The following is a 25,070-nucleotide window of genomic DNA, read 5'->3' on the forward strand; positions in this document are numbered from 1 at the left end:
CCGGTGGTCCTCCGGATGCCCATGTACTACAATTCCCATGAGCCCCTGCCACCATTTGCTGGTGGGGGTTCATGGGAGTTGTAGTCCATGAACATCTTGAGGCCCACAGGTTGACCACCCCTACTCTAGCGCCCGCTGTATTTCAGCTACAGCGGGCTTAATTTCTAATAGTACACTAATTAGGGTCAAGCCCATAGATGCAAAAGTCATTTTTAATTGATTGCTGTAAATGCTTGATTCTGATGGGCTTCACAGCATGGTGGGCTGTTCTCCATACTTTTCAAGTGCCAAAACAGCCAAGGGAGGGTAATCATGCAGCCATAGAGTTTCTGGTGATTCCTAGAGCCACCCTAAGCCACTTCTGGGTTTTCCCCAGCAGTGAGATAGTGGCATATAGTGATATAGTGAGAGCCAGCTTGGGGACTTCTAATCTGCTGAGCCAGGTTTGATTCCCTGCTTCTCTTCCACATGCAGCCAGTTGGGTGACCTTGGGCTTGCCACAGCGCTGATAAAGCTGTTCTGACCAAGCAGTGATATCAGTGCTCTCTCAGCCTCACCCACCTCACAGGATGTCTGTTGTGGGGAGAGGAAAGGGAAGGCGTCTGTAAGCCGCTTTGAGACTCCTTTGGGTAGAGAAAAGTGGCATATAAGAACCAACTCTTCTTCTTTTTCAGAAGGCACACTGAAGTTTTATATTATCATTTCCCCCTGCTGCTGCTTCAATTGAGGATAGCTACCAATAGGAGACCTCCCACCAAAGCTGGAGACATAATTACACTTCGTTTTGCATAGTGACAGAGACTGTGGTGGTTTTCTTTTGAAAATATGTACTGTAGTGACTCACTGCTTGTTGACTCTAGGTCCATGGAAGTCCCTGCCTGGATGTCTTAAACTAGGGTTTCTTGACAGCCCTAGAAGGGTTTCCTGAATGGGTGGGAGTTAATTCTTAACATATTTTTAAAATTTGTTGAACATTTATTGATGATGTGACCATATATGGTCATGTCAACCCCCCCTCCCAAAATAGCTAGCGATGGGCCTGGAGGGGGTGGGAAAGAGAGGGGACCAAAGTGGGCATGGACACAGCTATGCTCCCAAGCTTATTCTGCATGATTGCACCACTTTGGGGGTTTCTTAAAGCCTGAAGAACATTTCAGGGATTTCACAATGGTAAAAAAGTTGAGAAAGGCTGTCTTAGATGGTCACCCTTCTCAAAGCTCTATCCATTCACAAGTCACAAGTGGATGATAAATTGGATTCTTTCAAACTTGATGATAAAAAAATCCACCCTGCCCAAAGCAGGTTGGCAAACAGCATCTGTTTCAGTGGATCATCAACTGAGCACAGGGTTTAGCATAACAGATTACAAGATAAATTCAGGTGGGTAGCCCAGTTGGTCTGAAGCAGAAGAATAAAGTTTGAGTCCAGTGGCACATTTAAAACCAGTGCAGATCTTCTCAACTGGCTTAACCCAATCTCAGCTTGGGTTGCCCATTTCTGTATGCATCTTGACTCATATTTGCCCTTCCTGGCAAATAGCCTTCCCTTCCTATATGTAATGGTGGAAGAAATTCTGTTTCACTGTATCTGAAGAAGTGCACTTGCACACAAATGCTTCCACCTTGAATAAAATTGAGTGGGTCTTAAAGATTATGAGAGGTGGCTTAATGAATATCAAGGGCACTTATTTTCCCAGTCAAATCATTCTGCCCTTAAACCATCTCCATAACTTCTGTCAGTAGCTTGTTCCAGGGCTCAGTTAACTTCTAGATGGCCGATTCCGCACTGGCAGAAAAAGCACATCCCTGGGGCTATTTCAACTCAGGAAGGCAAAAGCTCTCCTGAACTGTGCCCCCCCCCCGCCAAATTACACTCTGTCATGCTTTAAACATCAGTTCACATCTGTTGCTATATTGGGCCCATTATGCACGGCCGCCGAAACGGCGATTTCGGGTCACATGGAAAACGCGGAGGGGGAAGACACGACGCATACCGGTTATACACGGGGCGGGGCGCGACGGCGGCAAAACCCAGAGTAACCGATTATGCACGCGCCGATCCGGGCGCCGCTTCTGGTTGCGCCCCGCTCACCCGGAAGCTGCGCTTTCTTCCGCGTTTCACTGACGCGGCTTTTTCGGCGGCATGCACCGAAGCTGCAGCCGGTTGCAGCCGGCTCCGTGCGTTATCCGTGATTTTAGTCGCCGCCATTCCACCCCGAATGTGCGCTAAAACCCCCGTGCATAATGGGTCTTGCTGTGTGTAAAGTGGGTTGGGTTTGTCATGTCCACATGCTTAGAACCAGAAAATGTAAGTTGTGTTGGTTCACGGCTAAACCACAAACTGAACGATGAACCAAACTGGGAGACTTATTTGCAAACTGAACTGGTTCATGGCTCTACAAGCTCCATTGCAAGGGATCACAGTCCTGTTAAACAGGTTTACAGAAAGTCTGAAAAACAGCCTGCTCCCCATCACTCAGCTGTTCTAGGTTATCTTGTACATTCACTTTAAAGAGACTATTTAAAAAGGCCCTCAAACCGCTGAGAAGTGCTCCCCACTGCTCAGCTGTTTTTGCAACTTTCACAGGGAACAGAAAGCAGGGGTTTCAAGAGAAGCAGGAATCTCTTGAAATCCCTGTTTTCTGCTTTATCCATGAACCACCATGAACTGCTTTAAAGATCAAGGAAGTTTCTGAAAGTAGTCCACAAACAGGGTAAAATTCTTGATGAATTTTGCTTCATGGCTCGGCTTATGTCTGTCCCTAACCCTTACCTAATCATTGATTGAGCGTTACGTTCTGTGGGAGCAAATTTATTGGTCATACTCAGCCCCAAGGAAGCGTGCTTGGCCTCAACCAGGGCCAGGGTCTTTTTGGTCCTGGCCCCTACCTGGTGGAATGAGCTCCCAGAAGAGCTGAGAGCCCTGCGGGAACTTCCGGCATTTCGCAGGGCCTGCAAGTCAGAGCTCTTCTGCCAGGTCTATGGTTGAGGCTGGCATGCTAAGGAAGATCTGGACCCCCCTCCCCTTCTCTTTTCTTCTTTCCTAACATCTTACCGGCGGCTGGAGATCAATTCTCCCATATCCTCCCCCAGAGGTCTTGGTTGTGTGTGGGGGGGTGTCTTTTAGTTGTTTTAAATTTGCCACATTATGTCTTGGATCTTTGTACGGGTATTGTGTAATTTATATCATTTTTAGGGGAATTTTACTGGGGGTTTTATATGTTGTAACCTGCCACGAGCCTTTTGGGAGTGGCGGGCTAAAAATCGAATAAATAATAAATAAATAATAACAATAAACTACCATTCCTTATACTATTCCCAAGTGTTCCCCTTCTTCTAACAGCTTAAAATAGGTGAACACTGGCTTTCTACCTGCCTTTATCTCAGTTTCTGTACATTAGAAATAGCCATTCCTTTCTTCATGTCTTCCTAAGATTTTGCCCCTATGTAAACTCTCTTATGAAACCTTTAAAACTTGTTAGCATCCTTGAAGTTGGGTTGGGCACCCATCCAGAACTCAACACACCAGTACAAAACAGATCTTTGACTGCTAAGCAGAGCAGTTCAAGCCTTGGAAACAATTTGCTTCTGTTTGTTTAATCTGATAGTGCTCATTTACAAATCAAACACAGTGGAGTACTTTAAAAGCACTGTATTGTGACGGCAGTGCTATAGTGCAGTGCCATAGCATCAAGAGCAATATTTTACATAGCATATGGATCACCATTGGTCGTAACCCATTCATACCACATGAAATGACTGTCTGTTGGGCTCTTGTGTATACAGATGTGTACCTTGGCCTCAATCCAGGAAGCTTTCTCCAAAATCCTATTAGCACTGATTTCCATAAGGAAGAGTCTGCCAATTTTTTAAAATCTTTCCAGCCAAGAATAGCACTCTCCGCATTCAAAATTATATATAGGCTCTGCCAGCATTTATCCCATTTTTAATTAAATATGGCATGCTCATTTTTGCTAGATATGTTGCTGCATGGATTTAAAGCACAGGGATTTTGAGTTCAGAAGGCAAGCTGTTATTTTCATTAATTCATTTTTGCAGCTTTATAATAAGAGACATGATTTAAAATATTGAATGCATCATTAACAAAGCAAAGAATGTATTTGGAAAGCCTGGGACACCTAGTTACTTTTTAAGCTCTGGTGACATGAAGCCAAAACCAAGAAATATAAAGGATCCATATGTGAACCAAATTCCTCTATGGTAGCCATGTTAGTCAGCTGCAAACAAAATATCATCTTGTGACATTTTAGTTGGATGAATTTATTACAGCATAAGCTTTCATAAGCCAAGGTCCACTTCACTGAATACATGAGCTGCTACATTCTCGAGGCAGAGATACATATATCCAAAGCTACAAACAGCAAGAAGGCAGGGTAAAGGACAGTTTCCTTAGATGTGTTACTTAATACTGCAGAGCAGAGAAGAAAACAAGTTGCAGTAAAAAATGGTAAACAATTCAATCACATCTGATGAATTAGAAAACAGAAATAATCTGAATTGTGTATGTAAACCTAAGAGGTACCTTTATTTCTAGAGTTAGCTAACCGCCCCAGTCCCTACTGAAGTTCCTGTCTGATAGTGTAAACTAACTGCACATGGATTTCAGCTCAGTCCCTTCTCCCTGGAGCCTTCCTTTGAAACTCTTCTGGTAAAATGGTACAACTTTTAAGTATTACTGAATATCGAGGGAGGCTGAAATACTCCATCACTCATTTCTGAGGGTTTTAATTTCTAATATTTGGTTTGTATCCACTTAGTCTCTTGTATAGAGACTGTCCAGTTTGGTCAATGTAAAGCATACTGCAGGCACACAAACAAGTTAGAGGTTGTGCAGGTGAATGAACCCTTGATATTATGCTTGATATGGCATGGACTATCATTGGGCAATTCAAGAGTTGGGCATTCCTACTGGCTCATGCACTTTTCCATTTCCTTATAAATCCTGCTGAAGTAGATTCAGTTTGAGCCCCTAGAGTTCCTCTGTTTACTTTCACAAACTGAAAAAGCCCTCTGTGGAACACAGCTTGGTGGCAGAGGGGAAAACATCAATAGTTCCTGTTGAGCCAAACTGGTGGCAAGTCTCAAGGGACAAACTTGTGACTCTTATTCCAAACTATTACACCAAGAGCTGGAATTCTTAATTCACAATTCTGAGCCACTGACTCAGCCTGAAGACAGTGGTGCGTAAGATACACCACTACTGGCAGTTCTACATATGCACCTTCATCCCTTGATAGCTGCAACATCTGATGACTGACATCATGAACAAATGAGCCATCATACAGATAAAACACCAGAGACAGAACTTTCATTCTGGTTCCCTGGAATTCAAAAGCAATACTTTTTAACGGAATAAGTTCACAGTTTTTAGGAGTCAGTTTGCACTAGGAATGGGCATGAATCAGATCATGAACTAAAGTTTGTGAGAAATTTTGGCTGGTTCATGGTTTGTGAACTGAAGTTTGAAGCAGGTCAACCAGTATGAACTTGCCACAAACTTTCAAGCAGTTTGTGGAAGTTCATGCTACTTCATTAATGGATACATTCCCAGGCAGATAATTTCCACTCAAACAAGATGTTTACCAAACTTCAAAGCAATGGGGGAGGTGGAATTCAGCAGCCTTGGAAACACTCTTGTCAGTTGCAAACCAGTCATATCAATTTCAAGAAGGGTTCCCCTCTTTTGGGGGTTCGTTTGTGTTTTTGCATAGAGCTTAGATTTGTGACTCTGTGCTTTGAGATCAGTAATTTTAAGCTTACAATGTCAGTGGCACTGGCTTCTGCTGGCATTCTGAACATGTTAACTGATTCTGCTGTGCTTGCAAAACACCCCCCTTGCTCCAATTTCTTGTGACTGTGCTTTGAGATCAGTTATTTTAAGCTTGAAGTGTCACAATGGCATCCAGTTCTCTGGCATTCTGTACATAGAACTGGTTGTGCTGTGATTGAAATAAATGCTTTCTTTTCCATTTGTACTGCAGGGACTGATTCTCTGGTTTGACATTAACTCTGTTTTACTTGCATTGCTACAGTGGTACTGGGTTCTTGCTGGGCAACTTGTATGCTCAACTGGTTGTGCTGGGTTTGCAATTTCCTCCTTGTTTGTAATTTGAAGAGCAACCTTGCTTGAATCATGATAATGGACTTCACATCAGTCCTTTAGAGCCACAATGGCACTTGGTTCTGCTGGGCACTAATACATCGCACTGGTTCTGCTGGGCTTACAAGCCACCCCTTGGAGAGTCATTAGATGCTAGACATCTATTCTGTTGAGTTGGCATTGCCATAATGACATTGAATTCTGCTGGGTACTTTTTGATTGCACTCATACTGCTGGGTACTCTGTACAGTGTTCTGGTTCTGTTAGGCTTACAAAATGCTCCACACCTGCCATGTCTATTGCAGGGATTCTCTGCCACAGAGGCACTGGTTCTGCTGGACTTGCAAAAATGCACCCCACCATCAGTTTTTACTGCAGATATTCTCTGGGATTTTGATTTTATTGCCCTTGCTTTTTTTCTCCTGTTTTTTCTCCCCTTCATTGGAAATACTGGAGGATGGAGAACCTCGTTTGGGAGGGCATAACTTAGATCTCATAAATCCTCACCCAAATTTGAGGACAGATAGAGGAGGATCAACAAGAGAGCCCCTGGAAGTTTGATGCTCTAGCATACTGGGAAGGCTTTCTACCAGGTCATGGACCTCATTAACCAGACCAGTTAATTTAGCTTCTAAGAGTTTGTGACCATTCATGATTCACAAACTGGGCATCCACAAACTGTGAACTAACACAAATAACATTTTCCCAGTTCATGCCCATTTCTACTGACACCTGTTATATGAATCTCTCGATTTCTTCTCTGCAGTTGAATCAGCCCCAGCTGATTCTCACATATATCTTCATCACATTCAAACAAATTGTGATAAGTTGCAAATATTACATCAATGAGAACTTTTATATCACTTGAAGCACATTGTCTGACAATGACTGACAATCCAAGTGCATTATCCAAGATAAAAATATTCATACAGAAATTTCATGCAATTTTGCTGAGGGTAATGGGACTATTTTTTTTCTTGTTCAGAGATTTTAAAAAAGGAGGGGAGTCTCCTGAGAGAGCAGGATGTTACTTTCAAGGAAAGAAGGCAACTTGTCAGGATCATCAGGACATAACAGCAAGGAGAGAGAAACACATGCAAAACAAGTGTTTTTGCACAGTAATAAATGACTTTCAGCCATCAAAATGACCTCTGCCCTCTTGCTTTGCTAATCTCTGCCATGATAAAGCAGCATAACTAGGGAAAGCCAAATCCTCTTAAATTCTGACATTAGATTATAAAATATTACTGCCATAACATTGAAGTATGAGGAAAAAACAACCACCCAGAGACCCAACCGTATTGCAGACTTGAAGAATATCCGCTGTTGCTCGGTTAAAAGCACGCAGTGCAGGTCGTTTCATCTTAGTGATGGGAAATTCCTGAAGATTCTGGAGTTGAGCTTGCGTGGGGAGGGACTTCAGTGGAGTACAGTGCTTCAGTGCCTCTGAAGCTGCCCTTTCCTACAGGGAAACTGATCCCTAGAATCTGGAGATTAGTTGTCATTCTGGGAGATCTCCAGGCTCTACCTGGAGCTTGGGGATCCTATTTAGTTTCCATTGATATATGCACTCACATCAACCTTTTAAGAAAACAAAACACTGGAATTATCAAGAACTGTGCAAGAAAATTAATTTCAGTGGGACTTACCAAGAACTTGCTGGTGGATTGTGCCCACTAAAATTTCAGTTTTTGTGCCACTTTAAAGTTTTGTTAAGGTAAAGGTAACCCCTGTGCAAGCACTGGGTCATGTTTGACCCTTGGGGTGATGCCCTCTAGCATTTTCTTGGCAGACTCAATACAGGGTGGTTTGCCAGTGCCTTTCCCAGTCATTACCATTTACCCCCAGCAAGCTGGGTACTTATTTTACCGACCCCGGAAGGATGGAAGGCTGAGTCAACCTTGAGCCGGCTACTGGAATCGAACTCCCAGCCTCATGAGCAGAGCTTTCAGACTGCATGTCTGCTGCCTTACCACTCTGCACCACTAGAGGCTCTTAAAGTTTTGTTAGGAACAGTTTAATGCCACCTTCACAAGAGATCTTAACATTTGCCCTTATGGAAGGAAAATTTGAAGGCATTGGGAAAAGTGGAAGACCCACCACAAGATAAAGAAAGCCATGGCCTTCAATTTTCAAGACCTGAGCAAGGCTGTTAATGATAGGACATTGTGGAGATCATTAATTCATAAGGGTCGCCTTATAAATTAATTGTGCAATAGAAAAGCGCTATAGAGAGTGCGTGCCTTAATTTCCGCTTTCTTCCATTCAGCAGTGAGTCCGACCTTCTGACATCCAGGCATGTATAAAATAATAGAAAACACAGTTGGGGGCTCAGACTGAGGGTTTATCTACTTTTCAGCAGGTGTTTCTGGAAAGCCCAGAAGCAGAACATGAAAACAGCCATGAGCTATCAACTTAATGGCAATTGATACATCTACCATTCACAAATGCCTTTAATTTCTCCTTAAAACTGACAGAAGTTTTTAGTGTCTCCTTTTCATTGGCTGAAGTAGGTACTTGCAGCCCTATGCACAATGAGATGCTGTTCTCCTCCAGGGGAAGAATAGAAGAAGAAGAAGAAGAGTTGGTTCTTATATGCCGCTTTTCCCTACCCGAAGGAGGCTCAAAGCGGCTTACAGTCGCCTTCCCATTCCTCTTGAATATGCACTTGAAAAGTCTTTTTCAGTTCAGGACTATCTTATTTATTTATCATTATATTTATCATTATATTTATATACCACCCTCCTCTGAGGCTCAAAAGAGAGCCCTGTCACAAGTCTTGGGGCGGCCAGGGGGTTTTGTGTGTGTGTCTGTGTGTGTGTGCATGTCTGTGGTCGCTGGGAAGAGGCAGCGGGGCGATGGGGGGGCAGCCAGGGGGGGTGGGCTGGTGAGGCTGTGTGTGTGTGTGTGTCTGGGTGCGGGGAAGCGGCGGCAGTAAATGGCCATTGGGAAGGGACCCAGGCGGGAAAGGAGCAGGGACGCCGTGTCTGCGATACAGCGTCCTTGCTCCTTTCACAAGGGCGAGGGGAAGCCAGCGGGAGTACTCACCATCGGAGAAGGCTGCTTCTCCTTGTGTGCGGTGAGTCCCCAGCCAGGCAAGGCGAGGCTGGGCCAAGCAGCCAATCGCGCGGCTCCCCATTGGCTGCTTGGCCCTGGAGTGACACTCGAAGGGCCCAATCAGGAGCCGCTTTGCAGCTCCTGATTCGGCCCTCTGAGTTTTTTATCCCGGACAGAGCCCGCCCTTTCTCCTCCCCCTTAGGACTTACTCTTTTATTTATTCCGCTCCGTAGGAGCGGTTAAAGATTATAAGAACATCCCCCCTGTAGGCAAACACATGCCATTGCATGAAGATCACATATAGCTGGCTCCTAAGGTCATTTATCTTTTTCCTAGTAGTATTAAAGATGATCATAATGATTATTAGAGAATTCTCCAATGTCTGTTAGAAGATCTAAACGAATACTTGATTATGCTTTTCCATGCCTTAATCATGCATATGTTCCCACAAGGGGGGAAGGAAATTCCTTTGGTGTCTGAACTGGATGATCCTCCTAATAACGGGTGTATGGATCTGTGAGGGTGAGGGTGTGGGTGTGGGTGTGGCTCTTCTTCATGGGATACATTTAATCCACCGTAGAAGCCCCAACACTTCTCTGGATTCATTTGTGGAGCTCTTAGAGTAAACTCTTTCTGGCCAGAGATGCCAGTACTGATACTTCATGCGGAATCTCCATTAAGGCTGTGTTTTTGCTCCACAGAATACAACTGGGAGATGATATGCTTTTGATTCAATTCGGAACATGATTTATGGTTACTCTGTTTCAGGTTAACTTTCATTCAGGCTTCTCAATTTTGCAAATCTAATATGACATCCTGAAATATTACTTTTGCAGCGTGGACAAATGTCAAGAAAATTATCCATCTGTGTTCCAGATAGCACCCAGCTGCACTGTTGCCTCAAGTTAGATATGTCTGATGTCACTCAAGCAAACAGGAGCATTCTGTTTCTTCCTGTGTTTAAACAGGTGATAAGAGTCCTGGTTAAGTGACAGCGTGTTGATTGTGTGCAATGACAAGCTGCTAGTTCTGCCACTGAGATTTGCCAGTGAACCCGTCTGAACGATGGCATTATGTTGATTTGCTTGAAAGTAAAGTAAACTAAGAACATGTGTATATGTTATTATTGTAAGAGTAATTTCACATTACATAAAATGGCCAACAATACAATAAAATCTCATACGTATTCGGTATTCTAAACCCACTATATTGCTATAATATAAGTTGGACATTTCCGGTCCTGTCTTTAGGATCTCAATCCAGAGAACCTTAAAAAAAATATACGGAAGAATAATTTTACTGATAACATACACACTATGTACCCAGCCTAATGCTGTTTATGTTTGCTTAGCAGTTAAGTTCAGTTCAAAAAGATTTACTTCCAGGTGAGTACGCATAGCTTGCTGTGATAATGTGCCAACAGACCAAAATTCATTAGCTAGTCACAGTCTTGTTAGAGCTGTTCTCACACAGCAATTATCTCAGAGTTCTCTCAGCTACACCTATCTCACAGGGTGTCTGTTGTGGGGAGAGGAAAGGAAGATAATGGTAAGTCACTTTGAGACTCCTTCAGGTAGTGAAAAATGGGGTATAAAAACCAACTCTTCTTCTTCAGTCCTATCTATCCATGTTGATCCAAAAGTTTCACAGCAAGGCTTACTTCCAAGTAAATGTACATTATCAGTCTTGCTGGGATAACAACTCCTGAACATATATTAGTCTTCTTTTGTTCACATATGCAAGGGAATGTTCAAAGTTTGAAGTAGGTTAAAAGAGGAGAATGGAAGGACTCTTGAAATACTTTTCTTTCATTGGGGGGATAAACGATCAAAGAACTGATAGCAAAATTGTTATTTTAGGGGCGAGGGAGGAGAGGATGCAGATCCCTATGGGATTACACTGCAAATCAGCAATTGTTTGTGAGAGGAAGCCTTGAATCCTTAATACACTTCAGAGAAACACTTGCAGCCTCAAATAATAGCTGCAAACTGTTCACTGAACAATGAAGTCACTAGTGGAAAGGAGGGTGAACAGAGCCAGAGAGGAAGGAATTTCGAAATTATGATTAATTTTCTCTGTTAACAGTAAGTGAACTTTTCATCTTCAAGGCTCATTGTAAATATTAAGCCATTAATAATCCAATGAAGCATACTAACTATCTTATGAAATGTATGCTATGCAGCTCATTTGCACAATGTATGCTTACACCTTACTATTTTAAGGCTCTTTATCATTCTGATTTTTGCATGTGTCCTGGATAATAGATTCTCATCGGGAAAGTGTACTGTGCTAGTATATGCTAAGTTAGCCAGAGCCTGCCTCATGTAATACATACTGCTATGTATTGCATATAAGATCCATAATGTTAAGATAAGCTAGGAAACCCACTGGTCTCTTCTGAATCACATTAATACTATAATCCTGGGGACACTTATAAGGAAGTAAGCAGCAACATTGAAGTCAAGGGGACTTACCATTGAGCAGACCTTGAAAAGATCAGGTTTATGTGTTTTAAATTGATTTTTTAAAATAATTTTAAATGAATCTTAATTGCTTAAAATTTTTATTTTTTACGTTTGCTATTTTGTAGACCCCAACAAAGTAAAAATGTGACTTAAAATAGCTAAATAAAATTTTAAAAATCTCTTGACAGTCTGACTCTCAGAGGGTATGTGGGACACATACCTGTTCTGGGGATAATTGGTCAGGGTCACCTCCCTTCCCCACAAACGCAAATACACACACACACACACAGAAACTTCATTCTTCCCCCCCCTTCTGCATTACCAGTTGGTTTCCCAACATCCTCATTTCCTCCCCATGCCCCACTCCCTCCCCCACAAACAGACACACAGAGACACACTGAGTCCCCCTTCCCCTCTCCCATTTCCTGCCCAACCTGTTGGTTTCCCAAACACCTCCCCCTCCCTTCCCTTCCCTTCCCACCCTCCCTAGCAAACACAGGGGAATGCACACACCCTTCTCTTCCCCCTCCCTGTTTACTTTTTTACCCTGGGACCACTCTGCCACTTCCTTGCCCCCTGCTGGCATCACAGGAGCTGGTTGGGCTCCCAGGGGATGGGGGGCCTCTGCCTCGTAGGCAGTATGGCTATTTCCTTACTCCCTGCTGGTATCACAGATGCTGGCTGGGCTTCCAAGAGGTAGGATGGCCTCATCACCCCCACTGGCATTGCAGACATTGGCTGGGTTTTCAGGGGGAAGAGCAGCCATTGCCATGGCCTAGGAGGCAGTGTGGCTGCTTCCTCATCCCCTGCTGACATAATTCACTGGCTGGGTCTCCAGGGGGCACTGCAGTCTCTGCCTCAGCCTCCTCAGCTACCTTGGCCCCCTCTGCCTGTTCTGACATGTGGCAGAACCTTTCTGCCCCAGCTGCCTCATGTGGAGACAGAAATCCAGGACAGATGGGGGCCATCACTGAAAAAGGTCCCCAATGGAGACACAGAAAATGGTGAGGCAAATGGCCCCACTGCAAACTCCTGGAGGTGGCCCGGTGTGCCCACCACCATGCAGAATCAGTCTCACAGTAGAATAAGAGATGCTACTCAGTATAGCTATAAAATGAGTGGTTCCAATTTATGCAGATGTGAGTTACTGGTGAAAATCAGTATAGAGTTACTGGATCTTTTCATGTTTTTCATCAAAGTTAGTGAGTTTTGTTTTTCCATTCTACTGCTAATTTGATAAGAATATGGATTTTGCAAGGTGAAACAAGCAGATTTCCCCTCACCATGCTTGGTTCAGAGTGACTTCATTACAATATAAATAAGAGAAACAAAAATAGTATATTCCTATTATGTGCTGTGATATAACCCACATTTTTTTTAAAAAATAGGCATAACATGTACATATATAGGAGCAAGTTTACCTGATACTATACAGCACTTTCCCATTCTTGGAAATTCTCAGAAGCTTGTTGTCTGTGGTAACATCATGAAAGTTGGCTCCCTTTTCATTGGCAAAGAATAAATCAGGTTTCCAAATAGAGTCCAACATAGATGGATCCAAGTCCAAAGAGTCATCAGGGTATTCACTGTAGGCAAGACGTGAGTCGTTCCATTGCTGCCTCAAAAAAATGTTCACTCTGTAGTCCTACAGAAATGTCACACACACACAGGTCATTAAACCTCTGGTCCAGGTTAGAAGTCATTGTGCTTTCAGACTTTGAGGCTTATACTGATGACAGAATTATCAGGTGGTTTGTCACCTTTACCTTTGAAGACAGACATTGTGGGGATGAGTCAGACATTTCTTTCTGAGCTTGTACATTACTGACATGCTGATGTCATCTCAGTTTCCTTTGGGGAATCGTTTTTGTAAAACAGCACCCATATGAGACAAATGAAAATGAATTGTGTCAAAAGACTCATTTTAATGGGTTCTTTTGAGTGTCACACCGGTCTGGAAGTTAGAAAGTGTTTATGGCCAGGCAAATAACTGTTGGAAGTCATGCATGTGTCTCAGCTTCTAACAGATGGATTTCATGGTGGCAAAGGACAGCTCCCTCCCTGTATTCTGACAGGGGAAGGAAGACCATCTTTTTTTTAGATCCTTTCTGTCAAACTTAGTTTGTCCTGCTAACCAGCCAGGTGTAATTCTTGTCTTTCTTCACTCACCCTTTCTTACTCCCCTGGCTTGTCCAATTGGATGAGCTCCCTTCCTTACCAGGCCACGTCTGCTTCCTGCGTGGCTTAAAACTCAATGATATTCTTGAGAATTGCCATTTTCCAGGCACTGGCACCAGATCTTCAGGTGATACTGTCTTTCTCACGGGCCTATTATGCACGGCTGCTGAAACGGCGGCATAGAGAACGCGGAGGAGGAAGAAGCGAAGCAAACCGCTTATGCACGGGACAAAACTCAACGGCGGCAAAACCCAAGAGTATCTGATTATGCACGCGGCTACTCCGGAGTCACTTTTGGTTGCGCCCCAGTCCCGGGAAGCTCCACTTTCTTCTGCATCTCGCTAACACAGCTTTTTCGGCGGCATACGTTGACTCTGCGCCCGGTTGCCGCCTGCAGCGTGCATAATTGGTGATTTTAGCCGCCATTCCACCCCGAATGCGGACCTTCCACTCCGTGCATAATGGGCCATGGAGACTGCTGGTGGGCAAATTCTCCCTTGGCTCCCAACTAAATGGTCATTGCTAAGTTTTCTTTCTCCCTCCCCCCTCCTTCAAAATGGGTGCTGTTTCATATAAATGGCTCCTCTTGGGAAACTGAGAAAGCAAATCCATAAAATGGTAATCTAAACAGGCTCTTTTAAAACAACCACACACCACTAAGAGGCAAGAACCACATTTTCCAAACCAAAATGATAGGCACATCTTATATTAATTCCATTCGTAGCATTAACTATTCTGAAAGATCTAGGTTTGTTTTCTAGCAGAATTGCTACTGTACAAGATCACTTCCCTTACTAATAAATGGGCTTTTTGTTTAGCTGAAGTCCAACTGCCAAGCTAGGATTTCCACATCAAATTTCTACTCTAGTTCAGAGTATATCCTGTGTACTTTGACTTGTCGGAGGCTACTATGGGGTGCTACAATAGGGCTGCTGAATACATGTACAGGGTAAACTTCAATCCATATACAGTGTGCACTTGATTTTTCTTTGCCTTTGGATGCTGTGACACATTTTACTAATGTACAGGATTAACTTTTGCTTAACTTTTCCTGCTTTTATGATGGTGAGTTCTTAGTCTGACGAAGAGTGCTTGCACTCGAAAGCTCACACCTTGAATAAATCTTTGTTGGTCTTAAAGGTGCTACTGGACTCTGATTTTATTGATTTTTCTTTGTACATGGTTTAAGTAATTTGTATATTACATGTACTGCTGACTGTCCATGAATTGGTCTTATTTTATTTTTAATGTTTACAGGGACTGGCTCTTTTTTGAAGGATGTGTGTGCATGTTCACTGTATTTTGTGATCAGGATTGTCCAGAACTCTAGATAGAGAGGGAAGACTTTTGACTGTTGATTTTGATAGGGAAATGACAGGAAAGGAGAAGGCTTTGCTGATATATATATGTCACCACTCAAAAACTGCAACTGTCCAAGCTGCTGTTCATTGGTGGGAGGGGTAACAATTGTCACTTGTGGTAGCAGCTTGGCATGGTGGTTAGAGAAGGTTGAGGTAAACCAGGTCAAATTCCCTGTCATGGAAGCTTACTGCGTGACCTTGGGACAATCAGTCTATCTCTGCCCAGACTACCTCACAGGGTTGTTGTTGAGAAAATGCAATGGAAGATGGGAGAATGACATCTATAAGCCATTGTGGACCCCAAGGGGGGAAAATGCAGGGCATAATATTTAAATAAATATAGCTCGCTCCAAAGGCTGCTGATTTGAGTGGAATTGCAAAGCCTGCTAAACATTCTTCAAATTATATATGCCGTGAATTTCTTATTTTTATTTGGTGACATTTTAATATTTGGAAGTTGCCATGTCAACAGTTCCCACATAGAATAACCAGGTGAACTAATATTTCTCTCTTTATTATTTAAATTTCTACGACGAAGTCAAAACAAAACCTTTTAAGTCACTTTCAAGTATAGTCGGAAAAATATTACTCCTGGCAAAAGAGAGAGATTAACTTCAAGGGAATAAACAAAATTCAAGAGCTGGGGAAACATGAATATCTTATATACTATAGGTAAAGCTGGATATGATATAAAATGCCTTTTTTCATTTTGATAATTTGGAAATGCTTTGCTTTCTTAGCACTGGGTAACATCAGGTTATTTTTAACAGCCACTGATCTAATTGGTTTTGGCTTCCAACTCTGATCTAAAAACTAAAAAAATACTAACAACATTTTGAAAGCATCTTTACCTTTTTAGTAGTGGTGGCGGGAGGGTTTTTTTTTCTTTTTCCGCCATGTTGGGGGTATTTTTATGTCTTTTAATGGCGTTTTAACGGGGTTTTAAGACACTGTGACCCACCATGAGCCGTAAGGGAGTGGTGGGAAATTAATTGAATAATAATAATAATAATAATAATAATAATAATAATAATAATAATAATAAACAAAGCACATATAAAATGTAACCTTCAAACATATGAATATGAAATTTTAAACCCATATTAATTCTAATATTAATTCTAATTCTAGTACTGTGTGCTAGACCCCAAATCCAGAAATAATATTGCCATCTCTTTTACATCAATTAATTATTTTCAAATTGTGGACATTAGCTATCTCTTAAACCACAGCATGCTTGCAAAGTCTACTGCAAATAAAAAGGGCTCTATAAAAAGAAGCCTGAAATATAATTTCATATTTACAAGAGGGGAATAATCTTTACTTCTGAAATGAAAATATTTATGCATGAAATGAACAATCTGCAATTTCCCATACATTTTCTAACATCAGAACAAATGATCACAACCATCTAGTCATATTAAAATTAATGCAGAGGGGTTTCACAACCTCTTCCCATGGAACTTTTTAAATTAAAAATGATATGTAAACAATACAGTCAAATTACATATCTGAAGCCTTACTACATTACATTACAAACCACAATCTCCAACTCTAACTTTTATAACCCCACCATCGAGATCTAAACCAAATTTCACCTCACTTTTTAAAAATTCTTTTGGACATACACAACATTTGGAGACCAGCCAGTATATGGTGGATTTAGCATCAGTTAACTTCTCAAAATAGTGTGTGAGTGCATATATTTACACAAGTTATGGAGAACTCCCACATTGATTCTGCATAGCGGTGACAGCTCCAGGCCACCTCCAAGGTGTTGTGGTAGAGCAGCATTCTCCTCCACTTCCTGCATCCCCACGGGGGACCAATTCCAGTGACGGACACTGTTCACCCTGGATTTCTGCATCTCCATGGACACAGTCAGGGTCGAAAGGTTTCGCCTCATGGGGGGCGGCGAGTGAGTTTCTTTGCAGGAAGGTGGGATTGCATAACAATACAAATCCCATCTTTATGCAAAAAATTGGCCCATTCGTCCCCGTGACATCGCAAAGCACCATGGAGCTGAATGGGGTATTTTGTGTCCCTGCTGGTGGGGAGGAGTTGGGCCTCCCAGGCATAGCCTGGCATGGCTACTGATGGTGCCTGCTGGGAAAAAGGGAACATGGATATTTCCACATTCTCATACCACAGGGCAATGGAGGCCCTAAAGCAGGCCAGGCCCGGCCAGAGACGTGATGCTGTTGACATTGTGTGGCAGCAGGGATTAGCCCCGCTGCCATAGAGGTGCCAGCCCAGCCTGTTCCGCCCATGCGGAATGGGTACCAGTTACTACAAGCCCAACTTTTAGTGGATTTGGAGACCATGACATTGAGTTGGATTCTACCACTCCCTTCAGTTAAGTCAAGATGGATAACATTTTTCTGTTGGATCAAGATTTCTTCTAGAGAAAGACTCCAGGAAGAGAACAGGGAGGCTTTTAAATATCTTTTTAAATTAGAATTTTAAATAAATTGCAAAACAAACTCCTAATATTTATTGAACAGTCTCAGTCACAGTATATATTTATTATAAGTGTAGGTTTTTAGAATGTCACTCTTTTTGCTATAGCAATCTGAGTGGCACTTAACCAATCTAAAACCATAAAGCAGGGAGAAGAGTACATTTTAAAACAAGAATTAAGAAAATGTTCTTAAGAATTTTTTGTATTCCTATCATTCAATTGATATCTAAAATTATTTTGTTCCAATATTGCTGCAAAACAGAACAATTCAACCACAGTGTAAACAAATCTGCAGAGATGTTGGTATACTTCTAGAATGTATTATGGTTAAACATAACCTGTGTGCAGTTAATTTGTGCAGGGTAAATAGCACAAATAATATGTTGTAATAATTTCCTCTCATTAATACACATAGCATTGGCTGGATGTGTGGTAAAAAAAAATTCTGGTCTAAATCATTAACAGTTCTGACTAGCATCTTCTCCCACTTTAACTTAGTGGAGTCTCCACTAATTTTAGAAGAATGCAGTAGCAGGTCTCCTTTTTAAATTTGTTTTTGAATATATGTAAATACAACTTTCTCTTAGTATTCGGGAAAGAGTGGATTCTGGTCACAGTGCAAATTAAAGCAGAGTCCACTAAAGTCAATGCCTTTAGAAGGAGTTAACACTGTTTGGGATTGTCCTACAGATAATTTTTTGAGTTACTTGCAGTCCAATGGTGTAGTTATCAGCTGTACTGTGAAACTCAGTCTTCTGAATCCAACCTGGCCAGAGCAAACATCATAACTTCTAGAAAGTCACGATTTCACATTATCCAAATATGCAGTTTTTTATCACATCATTAAAGTTACTCTAGAAAGCCAAGCAGATGAGCAGTCATTGATGTCTGCCTTTAGAAGCGTTTTATAAACATGTCTCAAAGCTACTCATTAAAGAGGTGACAACATCAGACATAGGAATAGCACTGCACTGAGAGCAGCACTTCATCAATGCTGTCTGCAGGTTCTACAAACAAAGCACACAAGGCAGCCAACTCTCTTTGTTTGAACTACTTCAGTGTTTAGCCTTCTTTTCTTAGCAGAAATGCAGTAATGAACATTGAAAAGGCACACAATAACATAATTGGTAGACAATAAAACGCAACAGGGGGACTTCATCAAAGCAATGGAGGACTCTGATTAATGCAATCAGCATTGGGTCGTGCAAATATTTTCATTGAATGCCATCTTGTAAAGTTAGTGACATGAAGGATTTTTGCTGTTTTGTATTGTGCCACCCCTTCTCTCTCTCTAGAGGAAGGTCAACAGAAGGTTCTGGGATACCCCTGCAGAAACCCATGACTAGGTTCACTGCACTGTCTTCACAGAAATTCATTACAGGGATGGTTTACAAAATCTTTAAGGATGCAGTATATAATTCAAATTAGGTGTCATTCTCAAAACAGTTCTCTTGTATGAACTTGCATATTTTAAGAAGTCAAAATAGATTTCAGATTATGGATTGGTTCTTTTTCAACCTTCTGTTTTTGCAATAGTGTTGAGTGTGTTAGATTCTAGTGTCTACAGCTGGCTGGCTATATTAATCTGAACCTCTAGATTAATAGCTCTTCAGATATTGGCATGGATCTAGCAGAACATTTTTCTGGTGGATGTATGAGACACATTTTTTACCATCTCTCACATGATGGCCCCAAATGCCCCCAAAATTATGCTTGTGGGGTACAGGACCACCAGGAACAGCAGAAGGGTCATTTGGGGCTGAATAAGGAACTGAATATTCGGAAAACTACTTTACACAGGCCCACGGAAACACTGTACTGGATCCAAGCCTCTGACTTCATGTTACAACCAGCCTAAGGCCCCCCAGAGATGCTAGACATATTATCTGCAGAACTCAGTGAAGACTCCTGAAAAGAAGTCTGGGCTCTGAATCCAGAAAAAATAACTTGGAGCCTAAATTATATCCTTTGATACCTCTGACATAACTTTCAACCTTAGAGGAGTCTCAGGTGGAAAAAACAGGTCTGGTCATATGATCTGCTCTCACTACCTACTACATTCTATCAAATAACTGTAACTGAAGCTCAGGGCCTGCAAGGTCTTCCTTAGTGTCTCAAATCTGGGCTACACCAGTGCAGGACTTAATACTACAGACTTTCAACCATGTAAAATGTTTTTGTGAATAGTGTCTGAATAGCTCTTCAGAGAAAGGCACTCTTATTGCCATATCACATGGTTGCAGGTTTTTGAATTCACTTCAATGGCCACGTGAGAATGTGCAAGCAGTCAATACTAAATACATAACACTGGATTGAAATAGCAGCAAAAGAACAAAAACCCATTTGATCCATGTTTACTTGCATGGATCACTGGTTCTGTTTCTTTATCCTTCTCATCTGGTGTCTCTCTATTTTAGCACATATATTAAAAATGAACTTGCTCTTTTAATAGTGCTGTTGATCTTGCATGAAAACTGGTAAGCAAGTTTAATTTAAAACAGCATTTAAATCAATTAAGCTGCACATCTGTTATCATCAGGACACCATTTTCTTGAACTCTACAAGAAGATAACCCCTGTGATTGTGTCCCGGGATAAATGAGTGGCAGTTCATGGCAGTGCTGGAGGATCACCTGTTGACACTGATCACTGCTTATATTGATCACTATTCCCTCAAGGGTTCATACTAAGGGCCATATAGAATTATAACTCAGTTCCTCACACCTCACTCACTGGGAGGGACTGATTTTGGGAGAGTCCATTTGGGCTCAGAACACCCTTCCAGGGAGAAGAAGGGCTCCTGCCTTCCATTCCAGAGCTATAAAGTCAATGAAGAAGAAAGTTGGTTCTTATATTCCACTTTTGATCTAAGTGGTTTCCTTCTCCCACAACAACCACCCTGTGAGGTAGGTGGGACTTAGAGAGCCCTGTTATTACTGGTCAGTCAGAACAGCTTTATCAGTGCTGGGGCAAGCCCAAGGCCACCCAGCTAGCTGCATGAAGGGGAGCGCAGGATCAAACCCAGCTCACCAGATTATAAGCCACCACTCCTAACCACTATAGCAAGCTGGCTCTCTGATGCCAAGCTGGTGGCCATCCTTGATCATGGATACCACAAGTAGTACAGATAGGGAAGTCAGCCTCCAGGTGGGACCTGGGAATCCCCCTGTATTACAGCTCAACTCCAGACTATAGAGATCAGTTCCCTTGGAGAAAATGGATGCTTTGGAGGCTGGGCTCGGTGGCAGTGTGCCCAACGGAGATCCCTGTCCTCCTCAGGCTTCATCCCCAAACCTCTCAACCTGGATGAAGCAACACTACTCTCCCATCCCCTTCCAGTAACCAGGTGAACCTGGCAACCCTAAGCACAGATAGTAGACATCTGTGCCATACAGAGGGAAACAGGAAGAGGCCTGGTTGTGCCATAGATTAGACCTGTACCCTCACTTGCTTCTCCCATGAGGCACTATTATTTATTTACCTTCTTGATATGCCATCGCAGACGAACAGGCATAAGTATTGTCTGCACTCTTTCATTGTGGATCTGATGGGGCACATTAGCCAAAGAGGATGGACATCATTGGTTTTAAGTCATGGTTAGAATAAAACACATACATTATACTCTGTGGTCATCTTGAGCTTAACAGTCTACATTTCATGTCTCTCTAGCAATTAAGGCACTGGCATCAAGAATATTTCCATGACATCACAGCCCTTCACAAGATGGCTTCAATGGTCATTCCCACTCACCATTGTAGTTTCGGCTATTGAACCAAAGCTGTTGATAAATATGTTGCAGGTAACATTTACAGGAGGACCTGCAAGTTGAACAATAAATAGAAAAAAAATTGACAGGTTGGGTTTATGACATATGTTAAGGACTGTTGTTTCAGTGCCAGTGGCTTCGCCACACTTACCATTGTGGTTTCTGTGACTGATCCAAAACTGTTGATAAAAATATTGCAAGTAACGTTTACTGGAGGACCTGTGGAATGCAATAAGAATGTTGCAATATAGGTCATAGCAAAGTTCTGCTCCGCCAACATCGACTGTAATTTTTTTGTAAAATAAAAAACTGGAAACAGTTCTTGCTGAAAATAGCAAAAGGTGAGATTTAACGACCAACCGTACTCACATGGATCAAATAATACTGGCAAATTTTCCATGTCTAAGATATCAAATGTAGTTCTGTTTATGAGTTTATGACAAATGCCAACACCTCACTAGACCCAGGGGAACTCATTTGTTGAACTCATATAGCACAAACAGATGATTCAAGTGGTGCTCCTAGTGGTCACTACAGTGGCATTTGTAGCCACACACAATGCTCATTGCTGTTGAAGACCAGATGTGGGTGTGGCTGTGGGTGGGGCTAGTGGGGTCATAAGCAGGCAGGGGATGGATGCACATGGGTGGAGGATGGAAGGGAGGTCCTAAAATCCTAAAGTGCTATTTGTTGGAAAATACCTGTGGTGCATGTCATACATTTCTCAGTAGTCCTGAGCAGATGGCAACTGATTCATTGACTTCCCTGAGAGTTGTCTGCTACTGATTTCCCTGTGTACTCACCACTTGCTACTGGTCATATGTTTGCCTCAGCATAATTATACTATGAAACTTCTGTGCAAAAAGTAGGATTCCAGGAACACAACACTATTTCCTATCTCACAGCAAGGCCTGGTACTTCGAGACTTTGTTGGTGTTGTTGGCTGTGAAGTCATGTCCGACCAATCGCGACCCCATGGACAATGATCCTCCAGGCCTTCCTGTCCTCTACCATTCCCTGGAGTCCATTTAAGCTCCAACCGACTGCTTCAGTGACCTCATTCTCTGTCATCCCCTTCTTCTTTTACCCTCAATCGCTCCCAGCATTAGGCTCTTCTCCAGGGAGTCCTTCCTTCTCATGAGGTGGCCAAAGTATTTCAGTTTCATCTTCAGGATCTGGTCTTCTAAGGAGCAGTCAGGGCTGATCTCCTCTAGGACTGACTGGTTTGTTTGCCTTGCAGTCCAAGGGACTCGCAAAAGTCTTCTCCAGCACCAGAGTTCAAAAGCCTCAATTCTTTGACGCTCGGCCTTCCTTATGGTCCAACTTTCGCAGCCATACATTGCAACTGGGAAGACCATAGCCTTGACCAGATGCATTTTTGTTGGCAGGATGATGTCTCTGCTTTTTAGGATGCTGTCATTTCCTTCTCCACTGGAGAAGGAAATGGCAAACCACTCCAGTATCTTTGCCATGAAAACTCTATGGACAGGTTCAAAAGGTTCGAGACTTTATGATAGAACTGATCCTCAAAGCTCATTTACTGATCTACTGAATTAACAGGACTGTACAAACAGAAGCCATAAAAAGGCTACAATATTTCCTACCAAGTAGATGATATTAATCCTCAAGCTAAAGTATTGTTGTGGGCCTGGCTCCCAACCTTAATGCCTCAGCCTATCCAACATGACAAAGGGAAGGGTAACACATCTTAATGATTGTAAATGGGCCTTGACTGCCAGAAAATAGCTCTGTTTAAGTGTCCATCAGGGTTTGGGAGAGCATGGCTGGAGGGAATAAATGGGTTGTCTGTGTAGAAGTATCATTTTTAGATGCTGAGAGAGAGAGAGAGAGAGAGAGGCAGATAGACAATGCTGTGTGCTGGCAAAATACCTGGAAGGTATGATTTGCATTTCTATAGTGCTTCAGAATGTGCAAAGCACATCACATACATTATCCAACTTACACAGATGATTCCCAATGTCACACCTGTCTATTGAACAAAGTAAACACTCCCTCCCTTCCATTCCATTCTGAATGCAGTACGAGATGCTTACTGAACATCATATTCATAGGTAACAAATGTATTGCTGTGGTGGGGAAACTCCCCTTGGGGACTGGGAAATTCTTGTTAAACTATCCGCAGACCCTCCTGGGGCTTCAGTCATTAAGAGGAGAGGTTTGTGTACTAGGTTCCTTGCCCTTCCCATAATAGTACTCACCTACTTTTCGCTCTCTCTCTCTCTCTCTGATCCATTGACACAATTAACTATGTGTCCCCCCAAGTCTCTGCTGACCTGATACTTAAAGACATCCTATAAGACTGAGCAAAAACTGAGACACTAAATTTGGGCTTTTCAAAATGGCTTGGGTTAAAATCTAGGCACTTCTATCTTATTCAAAGTGTGTGTGTGTGTGTGTTGGGGGGGGGGGAGATAAGTCTCAGGTTCCAACTACAGTGAAGCTATTAGATAATAGTCTGTAGAATTTGGAGAAGGCAGATGTGGAATCTCATCCTTCCCCACACTAGATCCTGGACAGGAATAAAAGTGACAATGTTAAGAACAAAGGCATAGGACATTCTATTAAATGCAGAACCCCGATTTGGGCTTCAGAGGAAGTTAATACTCCCAAAGTGGCAACACAGCAACAGTGATGACAGTTTGCATTTATGGAGTGTGAATATAGCCGGCCAATATGCAGTAACCAAACCAAATTATGTAGAAAAGGTGGCTGTGAGAAAAGGATGACATGATTAGAATAAGCTAATGAAAAGGAATAACATCTGCAACAAACCAACCCTCCAAATCACTACAGATCAAAAATATCTTTTTAACGGAAGGCTTATTTTTATCTTGCTGTAGTATAATTCTATGTGGCAGTGTGAGGATATTGTTCTGCTTCACAGAATATTGTGCCTCATAAAAAGTAAAAAGTCTTCCTTGTTAAGCACCATTTTTGGAAGCATTATCCACATTGCAAGCAAGGGAGACTAAAGTGTTTCACCTTGGTAGGACTTTGGCTCCAATTCCTTAAGTACATATTACTAGTTACTGACAGCAAGTTGGAGCACTCACCACATACAATGACCCAACTTGTAGACCCTCAAAATGTACAGTGATTACACAATGTGGTTGTGTGGTTATCCAATTTCCTTGAGTGCTCTAATAACCCCTCAAACTATTATTATGCTTTGTCAAGTTCAAAGCAATATCTTCTTGTATGGAATTCAGGGTATAAATAGCATACTATATATCTAATGACTCATGATGACAGCACTAGCAGCTGATCTACATTCTCATTGTGGGCTCAATTTACCAAGAACGTCTCCCACATCCCCCTGATAAAAGCTAATTGTAGCTGTGCAAAAGCAGAATACGACTTATGTATATCACATTTACCCAAAGAGGCATTATTGGTGGTTGTTACCATGGAACTGCCTCCATTTTATAGACAAGATGATACTAGCAGAAGCATTGCAACATAATAAGAATCCCCAACAGATTGCTCCAAATGGTCTAATTTAGAAAAGATCCTACATCCTGATGTCCTGCTCTACATCACTAATATAGTTTAATGAGGTGAAACATTGGGTTGGATCCACTAACAGAAGTGGTAGGGGAATTTCTGCCAATTCCCCCTTCCTGCTGGATAACAATATAAGAA

The 25,070-nt window shown here is 42.2% G+C and overlaps 1 protein-coding gene across 8 annotated transcripts in view; it reads right to left on the reverse strand.

Annotated features, from left to right (window-relative positions):
* GLRA2 (glycine receptor alpha 2) overlaps positions 1 to 25,070 on the reverse strand; it is a 146,241-nt gene that overhangs the window by 92,770 nt on the left and 28,401 nt on the right. For 3 of the 8 annotated variants that reach the window (XM_077343192.1, XM_077343194.1, XM_077343196.1), the window contains 2 exons: positions 21,392 to 21,459; positions 13,064 to 13,287 (listed from right to left, as the gene is read on the reverse strand). In XM_077343192.1, coding sequence (XP_077199307.1) covers positions 13,064 to 13,287; positions 21,392 to 21,459 — 292 coding nt within the window. Of the gene's footprint in view, positions 1 to 13,063; positions 13,288 to 13,408; positions 16,162 to 21,391; positions 21,460 to 21,558; positions 21,627 to 25,070 lie in introns of those variants that run through there. The other 5 variants (XM_077343193.1, XM_077343195.1, XM_077343198.1 and 2 more) reach the window with 4 other exon arrangements.

Source organism: Paroedura picta, chromosome 6 (genome assembly GCF_049243985.1).
Source record: "Paroedura picta isolate Pp20150507F chromosome 6, Ppicta_v3.0, whole genome shotgun sequence".
Classification (NCBI taxonomy): Eukaryota; Metazoa; Chordata; class Lepidosauria; order Squamata; family Gekkonidae; genus Paroedura; species Paroedura picta.